General features: G+C 44.4%; 1 protein-coding gene across 2 annotated transcripts; it reads right to left on the reverse strand.

The window, feature by feature from the left end:
• Window positions 1–1462: 1462 nt before the first annotated feature.
• Window positions 1463–22420, reverse strand: LOC8030343 (vesicle-associated membrane protein 7). 2 transcript variants are annotated; one of them, XM_029967185.4, is made up of 9 exons: window positions 22366–22420; window positions 16710–16905; window positions 14039–14096; window positions 13865–13914; window positions 11784–11871; window positions 11278–11368; window positions 10139–10206; window positions 8110–8202; window positions 1463–2333 (listed from the first exon to the last, which is right to left on the reverse strand). In XM_029967185.4, exons 2-9 carry the CDS (start codon window positions 16853–16855, stop codon window positions 2271–2273), a joined length of 657 nt encoding a protein of 218 aa, XP_029823045.2. In that variant the 5' UTR covers window positions 16856–16905; window positions 22366–22420; the 3' UTR covers window positions 1463–2270. The 2 variants fall into 2 exon arrangements, with proteins under 2 accessions (XP_029823045.2, XP_002400270.3); XM_002400226.5 differs by having other exon boundaries at window positions 22060–22379.
• Window positions 22421–22511: the final 91 nt, after the last annotated feature.

Raw genomic sequence — 22511 nt, forward strand, 5'->3', positions numbered from 1 at the left:
TAATTTTGTTTGCTGTCTAAACAGCCCACGATAAACAACATTTTTGAGTGATAAATAAACCTGTTACATTTCACAACTGTTTCATGCGTGGCATACCTGCTTACGATCAGTAGGCCTAAGTAGAGGAGGTCGTCAAACATCTGCTTTTTTATGTGTAGTCATTCATATGGCGAATAAATTTTACCCTCCATCATATTAAGATTAATGTCTGATAATTCAAACAAAATTCGTGGCTTCCTGGAGTTTCAATTAAATGAGTTCACTGTATGAGCAAGTTTGGCACAATACACTTTCCACAAACTAACCATGCCGATTCAGTGCTACACAGACATCCCGTTTTAGACTGGCTCAGGTTGCCCATGTCTCTGCTGTGATCCACCATTTGATGCAATGGGATGTTTGCAATAAGCAACTGTTTTTGAACAAACACAGATGATCTTGCGATGTCTGCAGGCACTAAATTCGTCATCGTTGAACACCAACAGCAGCTGTATAAAATGCTTAGAAGTCCAAAGGACAGCATTGCAGTGTTTGTGTTGACTGTCACAAGTCGACAGAGTATGCCAAATCTCTATTCCTGCTACATAACACAGTTCCAACATTTTGCTAGCATAGTATCCAGGAGGAATCTCATACTTATAAAAACAACCAGTGCATGTTCTATGGTCCCTACCACTGAATCAGTTTAAAAAAGCTCAACACAATAGACATTTTTACACCTTACATTATGCGGTGCAAGCCCTTTTATTTTTGCAGTTTAAAGGGGTAATGAAACGATTTTTCAACTTTTTCCTGTTTAGCTTTCCTCCTCAACTCACAAATCGCGCATTGCACCAAACAGTTCGAGACGATGGAACAGAGGGAGTCCCCTCTTGCTTGGACCCTTGTTTGTGTACCCAGACAGAGGCATTCTTCTAGAAGATTAGCCCGTCACTCAAAATTCAGACAAGTTGCTTTCCCCACCCCGTTCACCTCCAAGCTGGCAGTGCTGTGGAAGCTATGCACTCGTTGGGCCAGCCACACTTTTGCCACATGGCGACGCTCCCTCGCGCATACCCAGGCGCAGAGAAGGACATCAGGTGACGAGAGAGAGGCAGCTGATTGGTTCGGCAAGCGCATTGCTTCCACTGCACTGTCGGCTTAGAAGTGAAGGGCGCAAGTGCGGTCCGGTGTCGTGCGACGTGCAATTGGGGCTGGTGACACACTTAGGGTACCACGGATGTATCACAGTGAAAAGGCAGAGAGCTTTCGAAGGGAAGGGGGCAAGAAATAGTCCGCTAGTTTCAAATTTTCGTACTGAAAGTCAGGCTTTTTACTTTCTACCTTCTTTCTTTTGGCCCACTAAACGATATGCTATCAGTAAAATCCCAATCTAAATTGATTTAACCCAGCCCAAAATTCGTTTCATGGGCCCTTTAGAATGAAAGTGCCAAAACAAAAGAGAGGACATCACACAGCCGCATATTCACAATTCCATTTTTATTTCAATACTGGCTACTTCGTGACGTGCAACCATAAACTTTGTAACTGTTGGCCCGTCGCATTCCTAGCAAATATATACACATACAACAAAACAACAAGAAAAAAAAAATCGAAAAGCATGAAAGGGTCGACAATGGCGAATCCCTCGTTTATACAGACTGGTTAAAACAAGTGTGGCACCTCCCAATCCAAAGGAGGCGGCAATGCAACATGTTAGTTAAATTCAAACCAATGTGGCGTTGACCACGTGCACAACACACGCACAAATTAACACGGACGCGCATCAACGAAGGCTGTTCCCAACCTGCTCTTTTCCTGGAGGGGCATCCACGAGCGATAATAGCCCAAGCTCTTCTCAGCTTACTATACTAATAACTTTGTGGTGCCGCCCTAAACGCAGGGTTAATGCAAGTTTATGTACACGCATGGTCGCTGGGAATCAAAACTGGAACGTGCCAGCGGCGGCCGAACAGCAGATGCTGCGCCGCTTACCGGCAATTTTGTTTTTAAAACACGAGGGTCACTCTTTTTCAACAAGAATTGCTCTCTTTCGATAAGGGTTGCCTTCTGTGGGTAAGAGTTGCTCTCTCTGGATAAGAGTCACTACAGGGGTGGTTCCAAGAGCGCCAAACGCGTGACACAGAATGCAGTGCTCGGTCGACGCTACCTCGTTGCGGTTTTGTTTCCGGACGACGGTGCTTGACAGGCACATAGACTACAGACGGAAAAGAAGCTGCAGAGGCGTACAAAAGGTAAAAGGGCGTCCCGTGTACGGCGGTGCAGCACCTTCAGACGCAGTTCGGCCAGCTGAGGCCGCCGCAGGCAGACGACACAATGATGTAGATCAGCAGCTGAAGAGGAAATGGAAAAGTATACTTTCACGACTTTTGTAAATACTTTTGTAAGTATACTCTGAGTACAGTTACAAAAAGGCTGGAGTTGAGGCGGATTCTGGTAAGGGCTCATCCGAGAAGACCGATATATCCACAATTTCAGGCACCAAAGTCTATCAAGGCATTAAACAGGCACAGATACACATCGGCGTGTGAGAGTTTCTTATCTTAAAAGGGGGCATTGTCCACTGGCTGGCTGTTTAGCCACTCTAACCAGATATTTTGGGAGTACTTCAGTCAAACGCCTTTAAAACAAATGCCTCTACTATGACATAGTCCGTTTAACGGAGTAGGATAAAGTCTTAGCCAATCTCCTACGTGTTCAATGTGATTCTCCGACTACTACAACGGATTCCTGTCGAACAAATATTTCCCTTTAACCAGAGCAAAAATGACCAGGATTACAAACTTTTTAGGTGAAAAGCAATCGATTCTATGAAAGTGTTGCCTCAAGTGACGCTTCTGAAGAACATAAAAACAGTCGCCGACCGATCTTTTGGACTCTACTTGATGTCAAGTTTAAGTTCTCGTACAATTTCCGCTTTATATTGTTCACTTTTCACTTTTTCGTTGATCTGTTTGATCACGGTGCTGCGCATTGTTGGCGCCTTCATTTGCACTATTTGTAGACAATGTTTAGTCCACCAAGCTCCCTTCAATACTTAGCCTATAGGCAAAAAACCTTCGCGCTCAAGGACCACACGAATGGCAGACGGCCACTCTTCTCGCAGGTTGCACTCCAAAAACACGGACCACGAGGAGAACTGGAAGACGCATAAGAATTGGGAGACGGAGGCCATGTTGGCTATAGCGGAGCCGCAAAACCTGACTATAGCCTCAACCCAGCTAGTTTATTGTGTAGGACGTGTTATTGAGGTTACAGGGCAAAATCAAAACAACCAAAATGGTGGTGACAAAACTCTTGGCGCTATGGAGGTGGCCGTTTTATGCCTTTAAAATTAGTAAATCATGCAAATTAGTCTGAAATATCGAGCAATAAGCTTTATGGCATCCGAAATTTCGGTCAATGTTATATGTTAACTCTATGGGGCAAGTGACGGTTCGGCAAGAAACTTCCGAATAATAAAACGTGTCCGAAAAATCAGCCGGCGACTGAACTGCGGCAACGGTCGACATTGTCACTGCGTCGCACGTTATCGGGCCTACCATAAAATACCGAGGAAGCGCCCATACCCGTACAAGCGCCCACTATTAACATTTTTGAAATTCGAAAATTTTGGCAAGTACACATCAAGTGCCCTAATAAGCGCCAATAGTTGGCTTTACGCATATTTCGATAAAATGGGGGTGCGTTTCTTTAGTATTTTGCAGTAGATAACTTGTTAGTGGGAAACCTTGCATCCAGATGGCGCTACGTGACTATGCTGCTCCGTAGGAAGCCTGTACATAGCAACGTTGTCACGTAGCACCATCTAGACACAAGGTTGCACACTAGCAAATTATTTGGACCCAAAACCGAGAACACACAGCACGGTGCCGGTTCTGCTGTGCATTCTTTCGTGTTGCTCACAGTCGATTGAGTATGTGCCTTTTTTTCCAATGCTCTGTTCGAATGTGCGCGCACTCGTTTTCTTATTTTGCATGTACGTCGGTGCATTTGAAAGAACCCGCATGAATGAGAATAAATATATGTATATGAAAAAAGTTTTTTGTAGGCAGTTGCAACTTTTTTATGCCATCTTGGCACTTGTTCGATCGACGCGTTGGTCTTCGTCGGTATCGAAGCTTCCCAATCTCGCTCAATTCGAGTCCAAATTGTTCTGCCTTGCACTGATGACATGCAGTTGAGGAAACGTGATCTGTGACTCTACCCGCAGCTGTAGCGTTTGATTCTGCGATGGCTGCTACGCCCGCTCCTATGAGAGCAACACAGTCGATTCAAGAGCTTCCTCCGAATGACACATGGTGGTGCTGCACGATTTTGAAAAGGTCAAATTTACAGAGTCGGCAAGCGCCTCTTATTTGCCGCATGATGAAGGTTCGATGTCGTTGGTTTAGTGATTATTGCGATTCACATTTCGATAAGACGGTGAAGTTTCCTGTGTGGAAGTTTCGACAGAGGGAAATTAGTCTGCGGCAAGGAGCGCCATGCTGTCTTGGCTGTAGGTGACAAATTTTGCCGGTGGCAGTACGACCGCTAGCCTGGTATCTCTCGATCGCATTACGCAGTAGTGAGTACATGAACGCACGCATACCAACACATTTTTCACTTAAAAAAAAAATAAAAAGACAAAGTGGTAATTGAGTTTTTTTTTATTTTGCAGCACGAGCTTTTGCCCCATGTGCTCGGAGCTTGAGAGGTGCCAGCAGACGTGGCCACCGTTCTCCCTTTCGATAGGTCTGCTATGTTTGGTGCTATATTTTTTCCTAAAACACCTCAAATGTTGCACAGGTACCTCAATATGCAATAACACAAATTCGATTTCGCGTGATCAATTTTTGTGCTCTCAACTACAGCAGCAAAGTTACCTGCACTACAAAATTTTCGCCGGCCCCAAAATCTTTGTTAAAAAAGTTTGACTGTAATCGTTAAATAATTTTCTCACTTTGGCTAATTAAAGTAGAATTAGCTTCATATTTATAAAGTATGGAATAGGCAGCAGTTGTCCGTTTTGTCAGACGCAAGTTTTCTTTTTATAATAATAAATGGTCTATTTGGATCGTCAACTACAGCAAAAGCAAGGGCAAGTTAACCAGAAGAATGGGGTGGTGGGCCAACTTCAAAAAGCCTGAACACTCTGAAGCACGGCCACACCTCAACAGTCATAATACTTGAAAAAGCAGTATAATCTTAATCACTTTATTAAGTTAAATGGCCAAAAAAAAAAGGCTCAAGGTAATCTAAGCACTTCTTATGAGTTGTGAATGCAAAAGCATGTACATCATTCACATAATGTTTGGAGATTTGTGTGTGTCCTTCGTCCCTCTTGTTCCCCTTCTACAGGGATTATTTTCGTCATCATTCTTCCCCTCCCTTATTTCGTCTGCAGCGTATCTGCGTCAATGGCGTCGACGTACGTGCCGTGCCATAGGGTGGCTGGTCAAGCGTCAGTTTCAACAACCGGCCACCCCATGGCACTGCGTGTCTGGTGAATGGGAGCATCGTCAATGCGCGCTAGCCAATGGGACCGAAGCCGAAAAGCCATCAGCTTTACTTTGCTCCTTTGGGATCAGGGAAACTAGGTGCCGCGTCTAGGCTTTTTGCATGGTTTCATAGCTGGGAGCTGGCTCTTGAACAAAGGATTTAAGGTGCCGTTTTCGCGCTTCAAACTGATGACGTCTGCTCGCTCCATGGGACAGTTAATGCTTTCGCATCAAAAATTTCAGTATCGTTCGGACTTCCTATTCATGAGCATACATCATCGGAATCCAATTAAAGAGATCGTAAAATGTTTTTGCGGTATTCTGAGCTATATACCACATTTACTCAGACCACCACATTATAGCACTCCCCACAACGGGTACCAATATTTGGAGTTTTTTTTCCCTCGCGTATGTAGTCATCAGGCCAATCTTCTTTTGCCACCAAGCGGTCAGGCCAAGTCAAGCCAAGCCAAGCCGCTCTCGTAATGGGTGCAAGTGAATAGTTGCGGAAGTGATCAAACGTGAAACCGAGCGGCGCATACATTTGAGGAAGCTTGGGTCGAGGAACTGCCTAGTCCCAGACATTCTTCGCCTATCGGATGCGTTGATGTCAACAAACACGCCATCGTCTGTAGTTTGCTTTCGGATAGTGAAATTGTGAAAGTGGTTAGGCCTCAAAACAGTCGCTTTGCTCTTCGTGCTGAGTGAGCTTCTTTGGATGCTTTTCCTTCGGCAAAAGACACGTTGAAAGCGCCCTAAAGAGGTTCGCAATTTATAAAGCATGGTTACTGTGGCACGCCCCCGACCAGCCAACAGGTGCATCTCCATCAGTGGAGACGTGCCACAGTACCTTGCCAAGTCATATTGACACCTAATATGACATTTGCACAAAGTGTGTATATGCAAAAACTTTAACCAGCATAATGAATGCCCCCCCCGACCGATTTTTCGGACTCCGATTTTTCGGACTTGTTCGATATTTCGGACCTAAAGGCGGAACCATGACTTACCCCATAGAAATAGTGCTTATTTACGACCAATGTTTCGGACAGCTTGAAGTCCGAAAGTTCGATTATTCGGACAAAATCGGACAAAATCGGCGCGAGCGATCAGCGGAAAACATCATCGAGAAGCGGCCATTTTGAATTCTGTGTTGGCTGCAAATGGATTGGCTTGGTTTGGCAGCGCTACTTGAGTACTCCTGAGTCCTACCGCTAGGTGACACTATGCTAGCCCTTTTTTTCCATTTAGCTGCACGTCATCATCATCATCATTATTATCATTTTGCTTTGCTTTTCCGTTGCTTCGCGTCGCCAATCGCCATTTTGCGCTCGTGGATTTGCGCTTCTTAACTTGTTTGGTCAGCGCTGGCTTGGACGTCATGGCCCGATCTGTTGTTCTGCCGCCGCGATGTGTCGTTAAAAAGCGCAGAAAGTACTCGACCATAACGCTAGAAAAGAAGGCAGCGATTGTCAAGCTAACAGAAAGTTGCCGAACGCAAACGGAGGTGTAACTGAGACAAGGCACTGTTTACGGCTTTTTAAAGCCCATTTGGAAGTAATAAAGGCAAGTTTTTTAATCTGCTGATTTTTCGGACTGCTCTATTATTCGGACGTTTTTTCGGTCCCTGCGAAGTCCGATAAATCGGTCGGCGACTATGTGCAAATTTTTCAGAGAAAAAAGTGTGTTCATTATGCGAATAAATACGGTAGACAAGTGTCCAAAATCCTAGACCCCAGCGACAAAAATGGTAAATAATCTCAAATGCAGGCTCTTGTGAAGAGAGGGGCTGCACATAAAGCAAGATTTTTGTGTTTTACAGCACTCTTGAAGTCAGTCTTGTTCTTGGAGCTTCGTGACTACGCATTTTCGACGCACTTGCACTACGATGTGTGCATTAAAGCTTCTAAAAAGAGTAAAGCTATACGCACTCCGGAGTGCGCTTCGCGCGGAAATGGCTATACGCACTCCTCCGAGAGATCATGCCGCTCGGGCCACCCTTTTCGAACGGCGCGTGAATCACTGGGGCGATCGTTAACACAGCCCCCCGCCTGCGTTCACGCCGCTTCGCGGCGACAGTATCGGCTGCTAATTACTAAGCGTAACCAGTACACGCCGCTTCGCGGCGTCCAGCCGGCAATCCAAGCCCCGCTGTCCCCGATCGCACCTCCGGAAAGGGAGTCCGATACCATTTAGTTCTGCAAAGTTTCTCGACAACAATCGATTTTTTTTTTTTACTGTTCATTGCAAAAAAGGAAATGTCGTAAATATCGCCAAATGCCTCAACAAAACAAAATGTTTGAGAAAAAGAAAAAAAAAGAGTAGGCCCACCGCGGATCGAACCCGCGTCCACTTGCGTATGAAGCGGGCACCCTAACCACTACGCCATAGCACCGCTTAGGAAACTCGTTGTGTCCACTATTTTTATACGAGAAAAGCGGAGTGCGTATAGCCATTTCCGTCCGAAGCGCACTCCGGAGTGCGTATAGCTTTACTCTTCTAAAAAAACCAAGTTCAGCTTTTTTTAGAAACCGAGTTTTTAGAAACAGTTTCTCTAAAAACTGGCATTCCTATACAGGCTAAATTTACCGATAGTAAAAGACATAAACTCCATGGTCCGACTGCTCACCAGAACCACGAGGGCGATGATCAGGGCAATCTTGATGTTCTTGATCAGCATCGAGCGGGCCAGGTTGCGACTCGCCTTGCGGAATGTGACGGACTGTGGCGGGAAAATGGCGCGACATCTCATCAGCCCTGGCATTTTCCTTCTGCCTTCGGCCCGCTCACGTCCGTACAGACGGCAAGTGCAATTCAAAAGAGAATTCTTGGTTTTGGCTCTGATGCAGCACTATATTTTCACCTCTGCATGAATGCTAGAAGAGTAGACCGTGCGATTATCAAAGTTTGATGCAATCTTCAGGAGCAGTGTGTGCCGTACGACGGGGACACGACACAAAACTACTTCCAAATAAATGTCTATTTGAAAAAAAGAAAAAAGAAAAAGACTATTTAACACACTGTATTGGGCTGCTCGTGTAGAAATTCAAATTTCTCATCAGATAGGTTAACTGATGGCGCACTCATACAACCATTGTCCCCACAATCTAATGCTGTATGATCCTATGATCTGCACACTTCTCACAGCAATTTGCTCATTATTAATGTCCCACCAATTTGTGTTCCTTCTAGAACTGGAGCCGGCTTTAGGAAGTACTTTAAGTACATTGTACTTAAAGTACTACTTCAAGTAGGTTTAGGAAACTTGTACTTTACTTGAAGTACATTCTCCGAGTATGTACTTGTACTTTACTTAAAAGTATTTTTTTCTCATACTTTCCGAGGAAAGTATGATTTCTGACTTCAAAGTATACTCTCCAAATTTGATTTTGTTAAATTTGTATCACGAAATGACGCTTTGTCAACTCCAAAGGAATACTGGGAGGGATATTCTACTATCACTAAAAACGTGAGCAGACGACGCATCGCTCCGCTTGTTCTGGAAGCGGCTTTCCCGTAACTTTTTTAACTCTCTACTTCTTGGTTGGTCAGCGTAAGGCAAGAGGTTTAAAATATTAGGGGAGCAAAATTAATCATAACGTAGCACGTGAACCCGTGGTGCAGAAAAATTAAACTTTCAAGTCGAAGAAAGAGACAACAAAGGGTGAACATCACAATGTTTTGAGACATTCTCTTTTGTCTTTTCCTTCGACTTGAAAGCTCCTCTGTTTTTTTGCACCCCAATTTCAGGTGTCACATTATGATTAATTATAACCAGCTCGCTTGCCAGGACACTCCTCTACGAGAGGATTGCTTGCGGAAGCCACGGGGCTGATGTCATGCTCTCCCCTAATACAACCCCTTGGGTGCAACAATCCAGTGCAAGTGGCGCCAAATTCAGGAGAGGAACTTCTGAATTTGGCTCTGTTTCTGAAAATAACTACTATGTGGCCACTTGACTTTATCAATTATTCGCTGCTGTTTTTGAAAATTGGTCATGCACCCCTGATCACACCTGGGCAATGAATACCAGTTAAAAGAATCACTGAACAGGGGAATGAAAGGGCACCATGAAAGATTGTGTTAAAAGACTTGTACTTTACTTTGAAAGTACATTGTATTTATAGTACTACTTTACTTTGAAAGTACATTGTATTTATAGTACTACTTTACTTCAGGTACATTGCACCCAGTGTACTACTACTTTACTTGAAGTACATAACATCTCATTTACTTTGTACTTTACTTGAAGTACTTTTTAGATGTACTTTATCCAACACTGACCTGGGCGCATGGGCATCCATCACAACGAATAGCCAAGGAATTTGAATTTTCAGCGAGCAGCCCAACAGGGTCTATAAATAGTCTAGTTTTTTTCCAATTAACATTCAGTTGAAAGTAGCACTTGTGTTGCACCCTTCTCCTTTTGTTCCTGCTGTACGGCACACATTGTTTAACGAACCACGTACCAACTAGCCCGCCCAATTGCTTCGACAAAACGCAATACTTTAGGAACCAGCGCTTGTCTACCGCAAAAAAAGCAGGAGGTTCTATCATTTTGTGGCCGTTTTCCCGATGAGCTGAGAACAATCTGAAGCCGTTTGCCCCGGAACTTGCAAAATAAACGAAAGGAACGAAAAATGTAAACCTCAACAAACCGTGCTCGAGAGAACTTCGGTCTTGTTCACCAGCAACTCCAGCCTTTCACCCCTGGACGTGACCGTGTCTGAAATGACAAATCGTCCAACTTAGACACTTCGTCGAATGCAACCAGTGTGCGATAATATTCAATGAGGTTTCCCACGAGCGGCACTTGGCATTGAAACGAAATGCAATGTGGCATGTCTGCTTACGTTCCTAGGGGCCCTATGTAAGCAGTCGCGATCGTTTGCGGCGGGGCTAACCCATCGCAAACGACACTTCGAATGGTATGAATATCACAGTTCACCTCAGAACAAGTATTGAAGGGCGTATTATTCGAAACTACCATACACAAATTTGAATATTTGTACAATCCTACGCATCAGCCTTCTTGCCATTTAAAATCATAGTTGCCGGTTATCTGAACCTTCGTCTGACAAAAAGAAAAAAAGCCTTTCCGTCCCCCAGAAATGTTAAAACGGTTAGCGACAGAGCAAGACGACATCCCTTGGTTTCCTGACATTGTACCTAAAGTTCAGAAAGCCACATTTTCCTCACTGTAACTGTCGCCAATTGTGCACGCCCTGCAGTGGACACCCAAATGGCGGCACCCGCGAGCAAATTGAGAAATGGAGTGCCGATACTCTAAGCATAGTTGATTCGATAGCTCTATCTGCACCTACTAGATTACTCTAATATGCAGTTCCCATCCCTGCCATGCAGCCTTCACTCCCGTGCAACACAAAAGGGGCAAAGGGGAACAACAACAGTTTGTGCAAACGCATTATCCATGCCCAGTTTACATCTTGCTCTGAAAAATTATGACGTACACCAACTTTTAATGCCCATGTTTGGTGTCAATCTTTTTGCGCTAAGTAGTCAAGGCTAACATAGTTTCCATGGTGCTGCAAAGGCATATGGCAATGGCATATGAAAGTATGTGCAAATAGTTTTGACAGGGTTGGAGCACTGCGTAAACTATACTAGCCTCGACAACGTCCACAAAAAAGTCGAAGTCAAGCACGAGTTGCCAAAGATGAGCAGATCCCAGTGCACTAGAAGTCTTTATTACACACCACGGGAGAGAGTTGAGCACGTTGTAAAAGGTTGTAAAAAGAAGGCCCGTAAAACCGGTGCCGTGAACTGCACCACTCACCAATGTTCTTCACCATGATGCCCTTGAGCTCGTCAATTTCGCCCTGAACCTTAGCAAAGTTGTCGGCCCCTCGGTCACCCGAGTAGTGCTTCTGCAATGGCATTCGATGAGGGAAAAAGAAGCCGCCCAGTAATTAGTGCTATTAGGACTTAAAAAGGCACACCGTTCAAAGACGAAAAAGCACAAAAACCCTAGTTTCTACACCTGCAATTGCAAATAACTTAAAACAAGCAGGCACGAACGGAAGGATTTAGATTTTTCTACACACCTATCAACGTAAAGAACTCGGATAGATAAAAGAACAGGAGTGAATTTAAAAAGGTTCAAGGACCATACGTAAACTTCGTACGAGGGGTGCGGCATCGACGGCATCTTTACGAGAAATCGTACAAAATGCATATTTGAGAACCATGCACTCGCACGTTCATCGTGGCTTCCCCATATTAATTCCTTAATTTGCTTCAAGGTTTTTACGCAAGAGGAGGTGTGAAAAAAACCCAGCTCACCATCTGGTTTGCAAGCACCCGGGAAAATTCGCTGTTCATGGCATAGGCCAATGCCGACTGGGCCTGGCGGCCGTAGGTTGCCTGGAATCTGCATGTGCGTTTGCATCAGTTGTAGGCCACTGTAAACCTGAATCCCACATTATACGGACCTAAACAGATGATAACTATAGTACTGGAAGCAATTTATCCGATTTAGGCACTCTGACTTGTATTTCACAACGCCGATAAGTCTAAATACTTGATTTCATGTTGCTTGGGTTTAACACACATCAGAGATCCCTTTAATAGGGGAACAGTACACGAGGGATTTAAAGTCACCCATAAAATTGAATTAATCAAAACAATACCAATGATACAAACAATAAAAAAAAAGTAAAACTCGGGTTACAAAATACAAGAAAGCAACTTTGTATCTAGTAAACAGCGTAGGGGATAACTAGCAAAAATGTTACAAAATATTTCGGCATTGGTTAGAGTGATAGCATAATCTGGGGGTGCGTTCAATTCACTCCGACTGGTGGAAGAGTTGCCAACAAGAAATAAAAAAAAAAACACCTGCTTGTATATAGTTAATAAAAAGACTGTTTGCTTTTCAAGATATGTCACAAATGTTCCATTGTATATAAGCACCCCATAGCGCTCTACAATGTTTACACAACATGGCTGCTGTGAACGCTGCTACAGTCCTAATCCTATTTGCCGGGAGCAAATCCTAAGCCTACTCTTGGCATAATGTTTTCGGCTTTTATACACAAACTCAACTCTGTGACGTCACGCGCGCGGCGCGGTGGTGGCGCGTCGGTCGCACTTCCGGTCTGGGGCTGTGGGCAGAAGTCCCCATGCCAGACGTGTATTTCTGTGTTGTTTTGAAAGAAACCAGACAAAAACCTGCCCTCTTGTCGAAACGCCACGACTGGGGCCGTACCCAAAGTGTCGAGAAAGGTTTGATGGTCAGATTTCACGTGCTCGGTTCGTCCGAGAATCTGGATATGTGCCGTGAAAAGGGAAAAGCAGACGCCGTCGGACAGCGATTGCTTGGGCGGGAAGCACTTTGGGCGAGTTGAATTCACGGATAGTTCTGGTCATCAGATTTATTTGTTTTGTTCCAACATGAGCGCCAGAAATCCGTCAAGTTGTGCAGACCACCTGCGGACTACGTTCAGTGCATCATCAAGTTCAAACGGCCGCCTGATCTTTCGAACTGTCGTCTGCTCTTTCAAACGTTTCTGATTGTCGTCTGGCTCTCTTAGACGACGTCGGCCCACCAAATGTTGGCCCGGTACTTTCGATAAGAAGTAAGTGCAGGCCTCAAAAGACAAATTTGAAGGTTGGTAAGCAGGCTCGATGTAAACAGTAGATACAAGGAGATGTTGATCATTGTTACCAGTGACCATCAGCGACTTGTTATGCCTAATTCACTAGGTCCAATTTTGCTTGCGATTTTCAGTATAAACATGGACAATCTCAGCTACGGTTCACGCTTTTGCAGCCTGAGCGACGTCGCGACTGAAAATTACGAGCGAATTGTCATCATGCGAATCAGGCTTTAGCGTACATACTGCGGCGTCCATGCGGAATGAATCGCCACATGGCACATTATTCACGCGAAGTTTTGCGGTGTAACGAGCCTCAGTAATTTCGCTGATGCCGCTCAAGATAGTCAGACATTGCCAGGAAGACGTAGAATCAACAATTCGAACGAGAAAAAGGGCAGGGGGACTCACATCGACGCCGACAACATCGCATTTCAATGGTTTGTCTATGGGCGACGGCGAGCTTCTTGCCCACACCCCCATCGCGCATGCGCGGCGCCGGTGGCGTCCACTAGGGGCGCTCCGGTTCGATTGTAAACATGAGTTGGTGTATATGCTCATACATATAATTTTGTGACGTCAAATTATATGACTTTGGTTGTCCCATTACATCTATTCTACATCTTTGGATGGAAATGCCCAAGCGCTATTAGTATGCTTTTGTTTTTTTCTACCACAAAATGCACTTCTACGCACCAGTTAAGTGTGATCGGAACTGCGCCTGACATCAAATGCAACAATAATGAAGCTAAAAGAGACATCTGGTACCTGGTCTGGATGTCTACCAAGAAGTGAAATGCCTTTGCCCTCTCGAATTCCTGCATAATAAAAGAAAAATAATCAATGCATCCACATGTCAAGTCAAGAATTGCTAGAGCCCAGGACAACCCTACACATCTTTCAACACACCCCAGAAAGTTATGCACAAAAACAAATACTCACATCATCTGTGATGCATAGATATATGATCCCTTCTTCGAGAATGTAGTGGAACAGGTAGCTGAAAATAAGACACAAATTAAAATCGCTGTCTACGACTACAACCCCTAAAGGTCTAACTGTGCTCGCAAGATGCAGACGGCTGGCGTTTTCTTTCTAAATCAATATAATATGCCCGGTGCAGGAGGACATACGAGGAATGGCCATACTGCCAGAGAGTAGCCAATAAAACAAGTTTGTTGTGCCAATCAAACGACGAAAGTGCAACGTCCCCGCCTTCATCACCATCCTTTGAGCTCACGCATAGCCCAATTTAAGTGCATTGTGACAATGTGCTTTTAATCTTCTAGAGAAAAAACAAACATGAAAGAGTGTGCATGTAGAGGAGGGGGAAAGGCTGTCACTAGCTTCCTTACCCAAAGCCCCTGGCTTCACTCTTCACAATTCACACTCACTTACTGTTTGCAGCAGTAAGTGAGTGTATCGAGGCTAATGGTTCCATATCTTTTCAAAACAAATGTGGAATCAACGTGGAATCCTTCTTAGAACTTATGAGGTTCTACCTTTCCGCAACTGTTGTCGCGTTTAATGGCAATACATATATACAAAAGAAGGGTATATGTATAGGTTCGTCCGTGGCACCTGTGTTATGTGACATTTTTTTGTCCCAATGCGACCGGGCCATTGCTAACACACTCAACACTGGCCAGGTGTCAGTCATATTTAGATATGTTGACGATTATCTTGCCCTCCTGAAAGACCGACCCAATGAGAATGACACGGAAGTAACCGACAGCATACGAAACACCTTCGTAGAGCAAGCACAGGGGCTCAAGTTTACGCATGAGTTGCCGGCGAACTCCTCTCTTCAGTTTTAGATCTGCGGTTATCGTTTCTTGATGATCAAGCGTGCTGGCCGGATGTACTCTCCAAGATCAAAGAAAATGCTCTTACAATACGACTCTGCCCATACAAAGCTATCAAGAGAGGGATCGTAAGGAGTTGTTTAAGTGCGTCCCTCAAGAAATCCTGTGAACATACAGCCTGTGAGAGTTTTAATTCCCAAATTCAAAAATTCAAGGCATCTGGATATCCTTGTTCGATTCTGTTCGATGTCGCTGAATCCATGATTACATCAAGTGGAAGAACAACAAGAAATAACTTCAAGGGACGCCGACCGGCTGTAGTGCCATACATACACCGCATTTCCCATAACTTGAAGCGGGCGGCATCCAAGTTTGATGTACAGGTTGTGATTTCAGCTCCTGATAAACTAAGGCGGCTATGCCCAAAAATCAACAACAAGCAGGAACAAACTGCAAAATGTACTGTAAAGCATCAACACCAATATGTCACCTGCATCAGCGGTGTAGTGTACGAAATACCGTTTTCGTGTGGAAAGGTATATGTGGGACAATCCGGACGTTGTCTCAATGTCAGGCTAAGGGAACATGCCTTAGCGTTAAGGTCATCTCCCGCGGGACATCTTGCGGTGCATGTAAGAGACTGTCTGTGTACCCCACTCTTCGAGCACACGAAAGTCCTCAAACGGTTTTCTGGTCAGAGGAGTAGAGAACTCTTCGAAGCACACGTCATAATATCCAAGGGCGACGCCTGCGTCAGTGCTCCTTCAGTAGCCTTATCAGAAAAAGAACAGTTTTACCTCAGCCTTCATCCCTGAAGATCCTTCCTACACACTATGTTGACACTGAATTATTTTTCTTATTCTTTTCTTGTATTGTTTTTCTCCTTCCTTTTTTCTTTTCCTTTTTTAATTCTTGTTTATAATTATTCTTCATTATTTTTAATTTTTTTAATTTTTTTATTTTTGCTTCATATTTAGTATATAATTACAAAAAGCATCCTTCTGTTCCCTATCCGATCTTTTTTATCTTCCTTCTTCTTTTTCCATCTCTTTGAACATCTTCTTTTCTCTTGTAAATAAAACGCCAGTTGTCAGTTAGCGCTCTTTCCTGTCTCTCGTTCTTCCCTCCATCGTGCTTGCGCTATTTTTTAATTAGGACTTCTTTCATTGAGCAACAACATACAATGGCACAAAATATAAAATATAAAAACCTCCCTCTAAAAGTTTCAATGTTCTCGAAGAAGAAAAGCAGAAAATTGTTAAAAAGGAAAGGGAATTTATTATAAACATAAAAGTTTAAAAAGCGCTGGCATCACGATGAGCTATCAGTAATCTAGTCATCTCCGGTGCAAGGAATTCGACTTCCGTCATTGTCAGTGATAATAAAGGTGGAGCTGTTTTATACTTCCCAGTCTTCGTATCTATCAACCAACACGCTTGTTTTCAATAATTACATCTTCTATGTTCTGATGTCAGTACACAAATCACATTTTATGGGTTTTACTAGTACTTGTATCGAAGATGTGTACCTTGGGGAGTTTAGTACGTCTCCAAGATCTCTAGTTCCGCATCATTATAACGCGCAATATAATGATGCGCATCATTATAACGCATATCATTATAACGAGCAGGCAGTTCTCGACTAGCCCTTCTCATGCAGAAAAAAGCCTGCCCACATTTCTCCTTGGTAGCTGGGCTCATGTACATCATAAAAAGCCCAAGCACACATCACTGCTTTAGAGAACTTGTTAGTACAATTCGTGTCCAAGTAAAACGTGTGGCAAAAAGAGGACGAGCCGTTGGATGCACCTTCCGTGGGAGTAGGTGAGCTTGGGTGTGTCGGGCGATATCCTCTGCAGGATCTGTTCTGTGACCTCGGAGAAGTTGCCGGCACAGCTGGCATAGCGCGACAGCACCGTGCTGCCCCTTGCTATCACGCAGTACAGCAGCGGCATCCTGCCCCCTCCTCCAGACGGCAGCACCAGAAGCCCGTCGCTCTACGACTCTGTAAGGCGTCAGCAGACCAAAAGGAGCAAAGACCCCAACTCAGATGATTAATCTTTTTAAAGTCTCAAAGGGGAGCCGAAGCACTTTTCAAGAAATCCGAGCGAACTCTACGCTTTTTGTCCCGTGAATTCAGTTGTCACACTTATCATGGGCAGGAGTAAACATAAACAGTGTTTATTTTGAAAAATATGCGCAGTGATTGCCGCAGAGCATACGGCGATCCTCGCTGCTGCCTGTTATCTGTTTAGAGCGTTGTGACGTCGGCACTGGCGTCCCTGAGCCAGCCAAGTAGCGAGCGAGGGTCATCTGACCTCGCCGATGAAGTCACTTTTGCTAGTTTTTCTCTCCACTCTCACGCTTTCCTGTCCCTGGTGTGCTGCAACGGGCAGGTCTATGTTAAAATTTTAATTGACTATTACAACGCTCCTACTAGTAAGATCAAAAGAAAACTTACATTACAACTTTTACAGTTCGTTCGAATTCAACGACCTCTTCAGCTTCCCTTTAAGGCCGGTGGTTGGTTCACACACTTGCGACTGCTTGCGATTGGAGAGGCTAAAAACCGGTTTTAAGCCTCTTACGACTGCTCACAACTGCTGCGCATATGGTCGTAAACAGGCACAAGAGGATGAAAAACTTGTTTTAGCCTATCCAGTCATAAGCAGTCGCAAGCGTGTGAACCAGCCTTCTTCACACGAGATCAGAGTTTCACAGCATTTAAACCGGAGACAATGGACAACGAAAAAGGACTACTCGACACGTAACCAGTAGCCCCGTCGTCTTACGCGTGACCTCAACCTGCTTGCATCCCCCCGTTAACCCTGCCTTCAACCGGGGGTTCCTGAAACTTTTTTTTACCCCAACGAACGCTTGTCTCTCGAATAGCAGCCGACGAAACCCTTCAGGTCCCAGCAGACCTACATGGTAAAACACCGCAGAAGCCTACGGGCCTTGCAAAGAATAGGAGGTATTCACTAGATGCCATATTTGAGGTAACTGCTCACAGCACATGCCCGGGAAGAGTTTCCCGTCAGCTCTCGGCCAACCGCTCAAGAAGAGGGGAAGGTGAAATCCTCTTATCACCGGGACTCTCCTTTGTAGGGCCCAGGCTTCCCCAGACGTCGCTATTATCCCTCTAGAAGATTATAGAAGATTAACTTGCCACTCAAAACTCTTACAAAAGCATCTTTCCCCTCTCTCTCTTCCCCGGTGGTAAGAAAGCAGCAACGAGCTCAGCTATGACCACCAGTGAATACTCCCTATAATACACACACTAGAGAGAATGTCTGCCACATAGCTAAGGCCCGTTCGCACACTTGCGTTTTTGCTTAGGACCAAGTTCCCGAGATCTCTTACGATGTAGAGGACACGCTAGAGCCTGCTGGCATGATCCATGTGGCGGCACTGAAACTGCATTTTACGAGACTGAAGGTTTTCTGGTGTTTGTGAGATCAAGTGTGTACACATTATCTACAAAAAAATCATAGTTCATGAAATTGTTGAAAGTTTTGCAAGTTAAGAAAGAATGAAGCACGAGAAACACAAAGGAAATATACAGAAACTGCAAGCACTCGACAACTACCCGATTGGGTGTGTTCTCTCGTCGTGAGAGGTTCTAAGAGGTCTCAAGAAACGCAGTCGTAAAAAGCCGTAAGTGTGTGCACCAGCCTTTATGCACAAATGGACGGCTTAGGGCTGCTAAAATAGAGCTCAAATAAAAGAATGTGCTCATTGGGGACAGGGACAGCCGAGAAAATTATGCAGCTCGGGAAACGCCCCAGAAGTCTCCATAACTCGTTGACAAGACGATCGTCCGTGAATACGCACTCCTTTAGGACACGAAAACGAACACCGAGGTATGTACTCTGGCAAACAAACGCTAAGAGTGACCGGATGTCTGCTTGCTTCGCATCGGATGATCTCGAAACACAGGAGACCTGCAACTGCAAAATGTTGCACAAATATTGAATTGCTATTGAAAGTGGGTGGAGGTTAATTTTCAACCAAATTGAAATTAGTATATAAAAATAATAAAAAAAGCGAGCCATAGTAATTTGAATAAATCTGCGGCTCGATTTTTCTTTTTTTTCTTACGAATATGAACTCCAGTGTGGGGCCTACTAACACATGCATTAGCAATGTTGCATATTTGTATATATCGACAAAAATGTGTCACCCTTTTGCTAAAGAGGTGGGCGCCATTGCTGTCTTGTACAAGACCTCTGCCATTTTCAATACCTACAGCCTTTGGTGTAGGTATATCGTCTCGTTCATGCCGCATGGTAAAGGAAACATTGGGCATGAAAAACCCATCACCTTGTAACTCTTTTTCACATGCTGTACTTATTTTTGGCAATGAGGACGACCATTTCAGTGGTTCGAGAACAATACCACGAAAACTTGCCCCGTGAACGTATGAGGAGAAGCAAAAATTAACAAATACATTCCAATTGAAGCTCTAGAAAAAGGGCTTTCAACTTCTACTACATACCAAAGCAAATAATCTGTGCATTTGCACCCATACAAGAGGAGATATTAAACAACCAGAAGAACATAGTATGCAGAATAGAAAAGTCTGCGATCTCTTCGGGGTACTATGAAAAAATTAACAAACAAGACAAAGGACGTGGCACGTGTACAAAAGAGGTAGTCTCCACCAACACTAAAGTCCCACATGGAGCGCGTGGCCGAGACAACGGCTGGGGGGCGGCACTCCTCGCATTTTGGGCAATTATATGTTGTTTTGAGGAAACTGAAAGTGCTTTGTCAGTGAAAGCCGAGCTAATTTGGCTGCAGTATCGAAGTTCGCTCCCCTTGGAGCAATGTGGAACTATCCACAATGCACGCCGTGCAACCATCAGCCAATGTCTCGGCCCCGTGCTCCAAGTAGGTCTTGCACATTGACGGAGACTGTATACTTGTGGTCTCTTGCCTTGTTTATTCTTTTTACATACTCTGCCCGAACAAATATTCTGCTTCACCCATTGCTTTACACCGGGTTTTGCTCTGCGTGCGACAAAGCGTTATCAAAGGCAGAATGCTCAAGCCGGAGGTGGAGAGTTTATTGGGTTCTCAACTCGACACTGGCTGTCTATACTCAGTTTGGTCTCAAAAACTGTAGCAAAAAAAGGCTCGGCTCCTCCGACACAAAAGATGCTTTGCTGGTAATTAAATCCTTGAAAAAATACTTTGTGCAGTAAATGTGAACAAACTTTGCCTTTTTGTGAGATGGCAGTGAGCATACCGCAGGTTTTCACCAGCATCATTTTTTATGCAGTATGCCTGTCCTATATGTCATTAAAGGGAAGCTGAAGCGATTCCGTATTCAAGTAAAAACTCAAATTGTCTTCATTTGGCCTCCAAGATCATGAATGTCAAGATTAATTTTCAATTTGGTGCATGGAGGCAGCAGGTAATAAATTTCAAAGTACTGCTGAAGCCCCTCCTTCCTGAAGCGTTAAGCCATAAAAGAAGTCTTCAGAATCTCCGCTCTCGCACTCTTCAGCGCCTATCAAAGCTATGCACGTGCACTCTTGCTTATATTCATAAAGGTCATAAAGAGACGTCACAAGTGGTGTCAGTGCGGGGGAATATACCTGCCAAGCTTCCAATTGCACGCACTGCCCACATGAGCGACATGCGCTTGGCGGCCGAAAGATCTGTTTATGACGCAACAATTAGTCTGAGGATTTTTGGGTTAAATTACATCTTCCAAAAAAAAAAAAACAAAAAAAACGTGATACGTATTTAGATTTATGAGAAAAAAAATGCTCTAGAATTCACCTCTAACTCGTTTTTTTCTAGAACCTCTTCAGCTCGCCTACTTGTAACAACCTTCCATCGAGTATCATCTTTTTTACACCCCAGAGGTCATATCAATGCATTTTTTCTGTTTAGTTTTCTGCAACCTATTTACTACCACCTGTCTTTCATAGAAAACAAGCAAAAATGCACGGGAGCTTTTCTTTTTTTTTCTTCTTCTGTTGTTGACATTTGCCTTTTCTTTCACTGATGCTCCATTTTTGTTCTGCAACTATCCTTAACGCACGCACACACGCACACCCACATTTTGGAAACACCGGATTTGAAACAGCTGAATGTTTGCAACGCCTTCCGCATCTGAAGCAAATTAAATGAACATTGCAGCTGGCGATCGGCCTTCACAGTTACCGTGCCGCAGCACACTGCCATTGCGACAGCCGTGAGCGATCAAAACATTTCCACACACTTGCGGAAAGAGAAATAATCCCCAAGATCAGCGACCGACATTCAGTATACGATTCAGTAACATGCCGCCGATACCTAATTTGAGCTGCGTCGTGGGCGCGTGATTTTCAGGAAAAGGGGCTTCCCCTGCGCGAGCGCTCGTGAAAACAAAGTAAACACAGCTATCTGTAAAGATCCCAGCAATTTTTCGAGCCCCACCCCTGCCCGTTTCGATCTGGATGAGCATCGTACCGGCGTGCGGTCGCGTATCACTACTGCGTGATGCACGTTAAAGACCCCAGGCTAGCGGTTGTACCGCACTGGCTAAATTTCTCATCTACAGCTGGGAGACTCGTCGCCCCTGTGAGGCAGACCAAGTTCTAGGCTGTATAAACACACACACAACCCAATTTTTTTTTTCCAAGTAGCGAATGTTTTTTGAGCTTATTCTTCGGTTTCAAGTCGTAAACTTCACATGCCTTCTAGTCCTTGTTTATTACTACCTAGGAGGGGGGGGGAGGGGAGTTGTATCAGGCGTTCCTCGTTTATCAAGGCGTCGACTACTTCCGAAACGCAAACAGATATCGTACGACTGAAGCTCAAAAGAAAGCAGAAACGCTAGAAATATGCAGGCGGAACTGACACCACCTCGATTTGAGCAATCGTTCCTTCAATCAGTCATTCACAAGCGTTGACAAGTCACCAGCTTTTGAGACGTAGAACGCTTAGCTTGCCGACCGTTGCCTCAGAACCCCATTTTTCGTTTTTCTTTCTTGAAGTTAAACTCAGAAAAAGCGTAGCTGTACGGTTGCCTGTACAAACAACCCCAATTACTTGAGTAATAGGAACATTTTAAAAGCGACGGGAGGTGGTTACGAAGAGCGCTGTTGACATGCAACAGTGCAATGTGGGGCGGTAGTGGCAGGAGACATCTCGAATCACTCACCACAAGATCGTCTTCAAGACGACGGTCAAAAGCTGTCCGCTGTTTGCGCTGGGCGGACTTCACAATGCGCCCGGAGTCATGCAATCACGTGAGCTTATTATTTTTTTTTTTTTTCTTTTATCAGGCACCGCAAAACATGCTAGCACAAGCGAGCCAGAACATCCTAGCTTATCAAACTTGAAGCGAAACATGAACTGCGGCACAAGGTTGGTGTTCGACCAGTTTGGCGGTTTGTCCGTTAGTATATGATCTCTATGGTTTGTCCAGTTTGTCTTTGTTGATGACTCACCTACTCTATGGACTCACCCTGTTCCTTTTGTTCCTTCTTTATCGTTTCATTTATAATTTATAATCGGCACTATTTGTGTGATATCTGCAATCTGTAGTATTTTTTATGTGCTTATTTTGGTTTTATTAGTGCGTCAGACACTCAAATTTGTGTCGCCTTCTGT

This window comes from Ixodes scapularis, unplaced genomic scaffold (assembly GCF_016920785.2).
Source record: "Ixodes scapularis isolate PalLabHiFi unplaced genomic scaffold, ASM1692078v2 PGA_scaffold8__174_contigs__length_109621045, whole genome shotgun sequence".
In the NCBI taxonomy this organism is placed as follows: domain Eukaryota; kingdom Metazoa; phylum Arthropoda; class Arachnida; order Ixodida; family Ixodidae; genus Ixodes; species Ixodes scapularis.

Excerpts from the sequence above, each read along its gene's own strand:
- LOC8030343 (XM_029967185.4), bottom strand. The coding sequence starts at position 16,855 with ATGCCGCTGCTGTACTGCGTGATAGCAAGGGGCAGCACGGTGCTGTCG. Across the intron at positions 14,097-16,709 it reads CTCACCTACTCCCACGGAAG|CTACCTGTTCCACTACATTC; the intron begins GTGCATCCAACG and ends TCTTATTTTCAG. Across the intron at positions 2,334-8,109 it reads TCATCGCCCTCGTGGTTCTG|CTGCTGATCTACATCATTGT; the intron begins GTGAGCAGTCGG and ends TTTCCTCTTCAG.